Source organism: Haliotis rufescens, unplaced genomic scaffold (assembly GCF_023055435.1).
Source record: "Haliotis rufescens isolate VD_foot unplaced genomic scaffold, xgHalRufe1.0.p SCAF_138, whole genome shotgun sequence".
Classification (NCBI taxonomy): Eukaryota; Metazoa; Mollusca; class Gastropoda; order Lepetellida; family Haliotidae; genus Haliotis; species Haliotis rufescens.
In genome coordinates this window covers 485,827-496,408 of record NW_025963822.1, presented here as the reverse complement: position 1 = coordinate 496,408, position 10,582 = coordinate 485,827, and the positions used below count along the sequence as shown (strand labels likewise).

Here is a 10,582-nt window from a genome sequence, read left to right as displayed (position 1 = left end):
AAACCCACGAGCACGGGTATGGTGCTGACAAACCTCGAAACATAATCGGGGCGAACCGGGATTCGAGCCAACAATCATAGGTTTCTGGCGTGCCCAAGGGACGCAACTCTGCACAGCGAATCGTGGCGCCTTAGACGACTGGGCCACCCAAATAGAATCTCACCCTTATGTATTTTGATATTTGACCTCAAATATATCAACACTCGTCAATAAATGTTTTGAACATTTATGGACTCGTCTTGATATAAAAAGATACGAGGGTGAGATTCTCTATTGGTCGTTTATTTAAATATGCTTTCGCAGTTTTATTTCTATTTTTGTTTCAACAATTAGATATATTAGAGTTTTGAAAGAAATTCCTAGAACTTAAAGGGAGACCAAATTGTCCTGTTGAGTCATTTGGATAAGGGTCACGGGCGTCCCAGATGTCTTATGGGCCGTAATTTGCTGTACAGGGTTGCGTCCCTTTGCCTTGACAGGATCTTATGGTCGTGGGTTCGAATTCCAGATTCGCCGTTTGATTCTTGGTCATTTACTCACTCACGCACTCACTCACTGCAAAACAGTAACTATGTCATGACTAGAAAATACATATCGAATGCAGACTGCAGTTTATTTTCATTTTTTAGGGGCATTTAGAAGTACTAAGTAAGGATAAGATATATGGATGAACAACTTCTTTATTACTTGCTTGATAACGGTGTTAGAAGTTGTTCATCAATAATTCTTATCCGTACTTATGTAGTTTATTTGTTTTGCCAGTTTTGGCTTCAGCAAAATATCACCCCTGTAGTCGTAAAGAGTTAATTATGCAAACGTAGAAAATATGATATCAGTATTGATATAACACAACGTAACGTAATGGGAGTCTTTGCAGGCAGTTAGGATGTAAACATGTTTGTTTGTTTAACGCTGCACTCAGCAATATTCCAGCTATATGACAGCGGTCTGTAAATAATCGAGCCTGGACCAGAAAATCCAATGATTGACATCATGAGCATCAATCCACGCAATTTGGATACGATGACATGCATCAGCCAAGTCAGCGAGTCTGATCTGACCACCCGATCCCGTTAGTCGTCTCTTAGGACAAGCATAGTCACCTTTTTACGGCAAGCATGGGTTTTGCATCGATAACTTCATCGGAAGAATGTAACATCACACGCACGCACGCACGCACGCACGCACGCACGCATGCACGCACGCACGCGCACATACGCACACAAATGCAAGAAGCCAGTTATAATTATATACATATAAGTGCAGCCAGTAGTGACAAGTTTGTCGTTATACAATTAAGAAGGTTTTACGTATGGTTAGGTTTTGCGTATGTTACGTGCTGTCTTAAAAATAAATATATATATACATATTATTGTATTGAACGTTATAACCGTGTTGACCTTCACCTTGCAGGTATCGCAACTGGCAGCGTGTACAATGACGTCATACTGAAGCAGCACGGCTTCCCCGGGGAGGGGGTGAGAGACGGCAGAGTGGTGATGGTGAAGACCCACGAGTGGGGGAGCGAACATCGCCACGCGTTCTCTCGTGCGGTACTCCTCATTCGTGACCCCTTCGACTCCCTCATGGCGGAGTTCAACCGGCGTAATGGAGGTCACAGGGGTCATGCGCTTCCACATGATTTTACCAAAGGTACGTAAAGGGCGGCTATTGAGTTCAGCTGATTCAGCAATAGTCCATTAACATCCGGTGGGTTTACCCGTGTCGAAATTCGAACCTGAGTGAGTGAGTGAGTATTGTTTAACGCCGTTTTAGCAATATTCCAGCAATTTCACGGCGGGGGACACCAGAAATTGGCCCATTGTACCCATGTCGGGATTCGAACCCGGGTCTTCGGCGTGACGAGCGAACGCTTTAACCACTAGGCTACCCGACCGCCCTTCGAACCTGAGGATTTGGTGTCATTATAATCACTTGGCTGCCAATCGGTCAAGTCTTATGTGTTCAGGACCGACTATTTAATATTTTAAGTTGGGGTGACATATTTTTTGGACATATGACACATTGACAGCATGCCTAGTGAACCATTTATTTTCTTCCAAAATGAATGAATGAATGAATGAATGAATGAATGAAATCGGCCACCGCCTGTCTACTCGTTTAGGCAGACAGTAGCCCACTCAAGTTATATCTATCCTTATTTCAATAGAAATCTTGTACAATCACTTAAGGCCCCTCGAAATTAAATTTGAAGTGACGGACCGGTTTCCCAATTTATCCCTAATAAGGTGCTTATGGAGGTCTGTGCACATCTGACCTCCTCTGTAGTTGATAGAGCGTCTACACAGAGAGCGGGAGGTCCAAAAGAAGTTGAAAAATGGTACCTGTTACCCAGTCATAAAGGGTATAAAACAGGGAATGGTCGGTTCGGAGCTCCACACACACGCACGCACGCACGCACGCATCTCGCTATTAATGCAATAATGTCGAACGCGACGTTAAACCCCATTTCACCCCACCTCCCCATCCTGAACACATGACAACGTCAACACACTGACAGGGCCAGATATTCCCTTTTCTAGTCTCAGCGTTCTGGTGGAGGAGGCTACTGGGCTATTCCTGACCATATCCATAGCCGTTGATTCCGCCATGTTTTTGGTAGACACATGCCACGTCAGACTGTTTTGCGTCAAATTATCTGGCAGTAACAAAGTAGGGTGTCGCCCTATAACGTAATGACGAAGACGCTAATGGTATTTTCGACAGGTAAAGAGATGGTAATTAAGGATTTGGAAGATTTTGTTAGTGAGGAATATCTTTGTATTCGCGATTTTGTTCTTCCACTGATTTAAATCCCGTCACGGGTACACATAGTGATTGACGTGTGTGAAGACCCCGTCCTTGTGGTATTTAACTTTGGTTAAATTCAAATCCATAAAAAATTCTTTTTTTTTCTATTCGGTTTGAGCGAAATCAATAATTTATTATTAACATTCATAACAAATATTTTGATTTTCTCTATTCATGGGAATTATTGGATTTTTAATTTTTAATTAAAAATAATTATAATGAAATAATTACCAAAATCACAATCACCATAGCAACAACAGAACGTTCGGTGTTGACGCCTCACAACCGAGTAAGTACGAGGTGTTAAAGAGTGCGCATGTTTGTTTGTTTTAAAATAAAACAATAGGTTTACAATATCGATAAATATTATGTGTGTGTCTGTTTATCTTCTAATTATTTCCTTTGATATTCGCTAATTTGACGAAGATATAGGGGATATCACGCCAATGTGCTTTGAGATGGTAAATACACAGTGTTTTGTCCTAATGCAGGATATTTACCATCCCAGAATACTCATGCGTGATAACATATTTATCATGTATTGTCGTTCGTCGAAAATATGTTCTCATCTCTCACACACATTACCTAAACATTGCAAATTTTCCTCGAATGTGCGCATACATGTATATTACGAGAGAAGGTCAGTGGTTTGTCAGTCGGACCGTGACAACAGTCAATATAGTTCCAACTCAAACCTGTTTGTTTAACAGTGGCGTAACTGCGGTCCGCCCGCTCAAGTACGGAACTGTCCTTTATCAAAGGGAAGCTACTTGAACAGAAGGAAACAGTTGTTCTTGGTTGGGTTGGTATAGCTCGTCCAAATACACTCGATTAATATGTAAGTGCTCGCCCAAACACGCCCGTTGCGCATGTTCTTTTATTGGGAAAATCTCGTGCGTGTCATGCTGATGTGACGGACCACTACGTTGAACGGGGTAACATGTGGAAGTTGATATTTATTCGTTGTGGGACGAAGACGTCCTTAGAGCTCAGGTCAGGAGATTGCCTTTGCTAATATTAGAATTAACTTCCATTATCCACTTTATAACAGAAAGTGGTCAATTATTCACTTTAGATGAATATATAGACACATTTGATTTTGGGGCGATTTGGTTAGTGTGGCAATGAAGGTTTGTGTTTCTGTCTTCTGTTTCTGTTTAATTAAAATGTCCGACATGATATGTTTGACTTGTTGTTTACTTAACGGGGAATAACGTGCCTCATTCCCACTACTCTAACCCTATAGTCTATGAGATATCTGACGTAACGTTTGTTTATAGTCTGCCTGTCCTTTCATTACGTTATTGTGTCGGATGTACCCACAGCGACAGAATGAAACAAGGTTATAATTCGGAAATATTTCGGCCAAATCCAACTCCTTTTCTTTCTCTTCGGTTCGTTTGGGGGGTAAATATCTTGTATTAGGAAAAACATAGTGTGTACTCCTAATTCAGGATATTTACTATCCTCAAACACTTAAGCGTGATAACCTTTTTTTGGTATAGTGTCATTCTTAAATTCTGTCGTCGGAATACTGCCACCACCTCTGCTAACCAGCACCACCTCTGCCGGTGTTACTCACGGTACTTAAATCTTCTACAACTAAACTAAAAACATATATTTTGTCGCGTGTTTCATGCACACTGTGCCTTTTGTTTCTGTTTTAAAAAGGTTACCTTTCTTTTCAGGTTTAACGAGATACAGGTAGCCATGGCAATGACCTCGATGCCGTTGTACAAAGCCACCTTAGCGCTAAGGTGATCGTTACTCCCATACTTTAACATAGGCTTACGATCATCGTTGCGCTGACTGTTTTGTACAACGGCACCCAGATCTAGAAATACTTCTATGTTTTGCATTGGTGCTACTGTTACTACTATTTCTACTGCTGCTGCTACTGCTACTACTACTCATACTACTGTTACTGGTGTCATATTTATTCTAATACTACATCTACTACTACGACAGTGGACTACTAATTCTAGTGGTGTTAGTACGATTGCTACTAATGCTGTACTATATTTATACTACCACTACAACAATCACAACTATTACTACTGCCGCTACCACTACCACAACCACAACCATTACTACTGCCGCTACCACTACCACAACCACAGCCATTACTACTTCCGCTACCACTACCACAACCACAACCATTACTACTGCCGCTACCAATACCAATACCACTACCACAACCACAGCCATAACTACTGCCGCTACCACTACCACTACCACTTCTGCTACTACTTCTTTTGCTGTGACTATATTTATACCAATACCACTACCACAACCACAGCCATAACTACTACTACTACTACTACCACTACTACTACTACTACTACTTCTAGTGGTGTTGTTACTGTAACTGGTACGATTACTACTACTGCTACTACTGCGACTACAACTTCTACTACCGCTACTACTACTACTACTACTACTACTTCTACTACTACTACTGCGGCTACTACTTCTAGTGGTGTTGTTACTGTAACTGGTACGATTTCTACTACTGCTACTACTGCGACTACAACTTCTACTACCGCTTCTACTACTACTGCGGCTACCGCTACTACTACTTCTACTGCTGCTACTGCTACTGCTACTGTGTCTTCTACTTCTAGTGGTGCCGGTATCGCTTCAACTACTACTTCTACTGCTACATGCACACATGATAATTCTTCATATTGGTTTACAGGCTGGCAAACATACGTCTCTCTTCAAGCACGTGGCTGGGTGGACATGAACACCGACTGGCTGAAATTCGACGGATCTCTCCTCATTATGCAATACCGAGACCTCCAAACTAACATGCTCAACGAAACCAGAAGGCTGTTCAACTTCCTGGGCATGCGCGTCACTGACCCGGAGCTCGTGTGTATGATAGCCAACGCGCACGGCAACTTCAAGCGACCCAAGGTTCAAGTGTCTCCACAAGTACCCTACACGTCTTTCATGCGATCGACAATTAGGAATTATATACAGAATGTAACTGACGAAATACAAAACTATTATAAACTACGAAAAAGTTAATTTATCATGTCAATAAAAAATATTTTGTATTTTTTTACCATACGTGTTTGTGTTATTTTACTTATTAGGAACATTTGAACACGGGAACTATAGCTGGTTGTCAACGATATAGTAACCATGGTATCGACTGTACACTCGGTCACCGCTGCAGTAACTGATTATAATTGTTTGTTTGTTATTTCTGTAAATAATAGATCGAGGTAGGGTGTAAACATGTTTGTTAGTTTTTCGTTGAACGCCGCATTCGGCAATATTCCAGCTATATATGACGGCGGTCTGCAAATTATTGTATCTCGGCCGGACAATACAGTGATTTATATCATGAGCATCGATCTCTGCAATTGGGACACGAGGACATGCGTCAACCAAGCGAAGCCGTTAGTCGCCTCTTTCGACAGACATAGCTGCCTCATACGACAGGCATGGGTTGCTGAAGACCTATTCTAACCCGGATCTTCACGGATCCTTACAAGCACTAATGCAATTGAGCCAAGCCCACGCTTGAAGACAGTAATTAAATGACACTTGTAGGATAGAAGGGACGTCAATAACCCAAGATGGCCGAATGTTTGGCAAATCAAAAAGTGTCACTTCTGGACTGGGGACAAGTACAAACGGGTCCAGTGGGTGGCAGCGCTAAAAAAAGACAGCAAGACAAGATCGTCTCATTATATTAACTACACTAACCAATAGATTCAAATCAGCCCCTGGTATTAATTAAGAAATCCGACAATAACAGTAAGGCGAATCTACCGTTAAAAACTGTCTCTATGCAGCCCGCCTGAAAGCAAGGCGTCCTGTGAAGGGGTAAAGATTGGGGTGGGCTAGACAACACCAGGGAAAGGCTGTGCGCCAAGGTCAGTACGCCATGTTTACAGGCCATTCTAGGATTCCCTCCAATTCAAAGATGGCAGAAAACGTTGTGGGCGACGTAGCGGCGAGCGGTATGCCTGGGCACCTTAACAATTCTTGTCCATGATCGGTATGAGGGTGACAGGGTCATGGTGTTGGAGGTATCACACATGACAGGCGAATTGATTTGGTTCTTGTGAATGGACATTGAATGGTCAGCGATATGTTGACGAAATTGTGCGTCATGTCGTTGTTTTATTCGCTGGAATTATCGGCAGAATGTTTTAACTGCAAGATGACAATGCCAGAACACGTGGTGCCCAGTTCGTCACCGAATCTTTGGCATGTTCTCGGGCAGAGAGTGTTTGCCAGAGACCCATCACCAATTAACTGGGCCCACTTCTGCTCTTCAGGTGGATCGGCAGGCAATACAAGGGGAAACCATAAGCGAGTTAATCAACTCTTCAGGTGGATCGGCAGGCAATACGAGGGGAAACCATAAGCGAGTTAATCAACTCTTCAGGTGGATCGGCAGGCAATACAAAAGGTAACCATAAGCGAGTTAATCAACAGTATGCCTTTAAAGTGTCATGGACACACCAGATAATGATCTTCACGCCCGAAATTAATTTTAGACTTTTATCGCTATTACGCCTTCCCCATCATTTCATCAGTTCCCTTATTTTTTGTCGGCAGTATAATAATAATGGATGTTGCGGAGGATTAGGTAATGAATAATTTGCTGTGGCCTTATACTGAGTGAATATGGTTTTATGCCGCTTTCAGCAACATTCCAGCAATATTACGGCGGGCGACACCATCTCGGGTTCACACACTGTACGAGGGCTGGTCAAAACGTTCTAAGCCTAACAAACAAAACCAACAATTGTGAAAGTTGTTTTTAACATAATCTCCCTGCTTTGCACCCGTTACTAATCTCTTTTTTATTTTGAAGAAATCCTCCTCAATTAGCTCTAAACTTTATCTGGCAATGTCAGTTCTCTTTTCCTCAATATCTGAATTTAGAAACTGTGACCCCCAACGAGCAGATATCTTTATATATTCATCTGTAAATGTTCATGAAAAAGAGTTTCAATTGATCTATGGCTTAGACCTGTGTCTTCCTCAAGTTATGCAATGGTAATACGTTGTTCCTATCTCCTTGATTGAATCTTCATTGATGGAAGTTGAAGGACGCCAAGACCTAGGGTTTTTCAGGGCTTGTTCTCCCAGTTTAAACAGTAAAGTACGGTTATAACGAACTCAAAGGGATTACTAATTTTAGTTCGTTATATCCGTCAGTTCGTTATAAGCGTGTTCGCTATAACCGTAGTTTACTGTAGCTGCCCAACGTTTAACAGTGGACCAGCTAGGGCACTTTTCCCCATATGCTTGTGACATGAAGTCATGAATTTCTTGGGAGTACTTTTCTCTAAAGTCAAAAACTTGATAACTGCTCGGTACTCGTTCTTTTCTATTTCTGTGTCCCTTTGGACCCCTATCAGGTTCAACTGGCTGTCACTGATCTACAAACAGCATCAACAGACCAAATACAAAATCAATGTACTACATTGACTAGTTCACTTTGTTATGGCCCATAGCTGAAAGTTAGTCAGGCTGAGAACTTTTTGACTAGCCCTCGTATCCAGGTGGGGGAATCGAACACGGGCTTTCGGCGTGACGTGCAAACGCTTTAACCACAAGGCTACCCCACCGCCCTGTGTCCTTACACGTTTTCAATTTTTTTTCTTTACCAATACACACGAAAAGCCGGAATGGAACGACACCCATCCGATGATGGAGTTAGCAAATACTCCGAAACGTTGTGTTCCTCATAATAAAGAAGCTTACATCCATTAATTGTCTTCGCTATGTGTATCACTTATAAATGCCTTTCAAAGGAACCACACTCTGTTTGCAAGCTCCCGAGCTGTTAAATAGCTTTACGTCTGTGTTCTGAAAAATACTCGGGGGCACGGGTGGCCCAGTCGTCTAAGGCGCCGCGATTCGCTGTGCAGAGTTGCGTCCCTTGGGCACCCAAGAAACCTATGATTGTGGGTTCGAATCCCGGTTCGCCCCGATTATGTTTCTAGGTTTGTCAGCACCATACCCGTGTTCGTGGGTTTCGTCGAAGCGGTAAACGTCTGAGACCTGCATCACTTCGGGCTTTCCTCCCACATTAAGCTGACACGCCGTGATGTACCTGGAATACTGTTAAAAGCGGCGTAAAACCCAACTCACTCACTCACTGAAAAATACTCACAAACACTTTGTTCAATAATGCAACGTGAAGACTCCCAAGAATATTGCCTAATACATTTTACTTAATATGTTTGCACTAATCTTAAAATTTTGTTTGATATTTTAGAAGCTACAGATATAGCTGACTTGATCAAAATGGCCGCATACCGTTCCCAACTTAACTATGGATGAAATTTGCTGTAAGATTGCCATGGCTCTGAAAACTTAGCAATGTATTACATGAGATGAGAACCCATTTCTTTAATTATTTTCTGTCTGAGATACTTTATGGGACCACGAAAGAAGAGTTGCGTTAAGCAACATAAATATATTGAAGTGTTTCCCAAACTATCGGTTTCCCTTTCTCAGAACGGGCACTAACTTCACTGATCGCCCGTAAAGGTAAACTGACCAATCAGCGAACAGATAACATTTAGTGATGAAGTCCATAATTTGTAAGTCAGCTGGTTCATTCTCACAGACGGTGAAACAGCGGGAGCGATAAAAGGCACATTCCTGCTAAAGTATCGGAGAAATTAGAACCTTACAGCAAGCAAACGACTGCGCTCCAACATAAAATGGTAAAGCCAGCGATCTTAAATACATCGCTTTGTACAGAAATAGTTTACAATCAAGCGACACGGGGTGACCTTTAAGTCCCCACGGTGATGGAGAATTTATCCATATAATACTGTTCAACTTGAGACGAGTGTACACAAAGTCAGACCTGTTTCTGGCATTATTGAAATGTCACAGCGCTGGAAGAGTGAAACACGTCTCGACCCTCGGGGATAAACCGTATCACGTTTCCATAAAAAAACATACTCACAGTTTATTTATTGCACTGAGATTTTAAAGGTGGCCAGAGCGCCATCATATAGTGTATATTTCTGCAGAGTGGCAGAGTTATCGGGCATAATACCGCATATATAGACGTGTATCTTGTCGAAATATGTAGAATACATGTACATGTATATGAGACAAATGAAATATATGACTGAAAGTCGCGTGTTGGAACTGACGAAAATCCAATCTTACAATACTTGAAGTCTTGTGCTGGCTTGAAGCAAATTGTCGTCAGATTGCAATCGGCAATATCACATCTGTTACGGCGCCTTACACTGTGTGTAATCAGCAATATCACATCTGTCCCGGCGCCCTAAACTGTGTGTAATCAGCAATATCACATCTGTCACGGCGCCCTACACCTTGTGAAATTAGCATTATCTCATCTGTCACGGCACCCTACACTGTGTGTAATCAGCAATATCACATTTATGTCACGGCACCCTACACTGTGTGTAATCAGCAATATCACATCTATGTCACGGCGCCCTACACTGTGTGTAATCACCAATATCATATCTATGTCACGGCGCCCTACACTGTGTGTAATCAGCAATATCACATCTATGTCACGGCGCCCTACACTGTGTGTAATCACCAATATCATATCTATGTCACGGCGCCCTACACTGTGTGTAATCAGCAATATCACATCTATGTCACGGCGCCCTACACTGTGTGTAATCAGCAATATCACATCTTTGTCACGGCGCCCTACACTGTGTGCAATCAGCAAAATAACACGTATGTCACGGTGCCCCACACTGTGTGTAATCAGCAATATCACATCTATGTCACG

The 10,582-nt window shown here is 42.2% G+C and overlaps 1 protein-coding gene across 1 annotated transcript; it reads left to right on the top strand.

Annotated features, from left to right (window-relative positions):
- The first annotated feature begins 1,202 nt into the window (after window positions 1–1,202).
- On the top strand, window positions 1,203–5,881 carry LOC124137841 (WSCD family member CG9164-like). Its single transcript, XM_048395026.1, has 2 exons — window positions 1,203–1,653; window positions 5,510–5,881. The coding sequence occupies exons 1-2, from the start codon at window positions 1,227–1,229 to the stop codon at window positions 5,842–5,844; spliced, it is 762 nt and encodes a 253-aa protein (XP_048250983.1). The 5' UTR covers window positions 1,203–1,226; the 3' UTR covers window positions 5,845–5,881.
- Window positions 5,882–10,582: the final 4,701 nt, after the last annotated feature.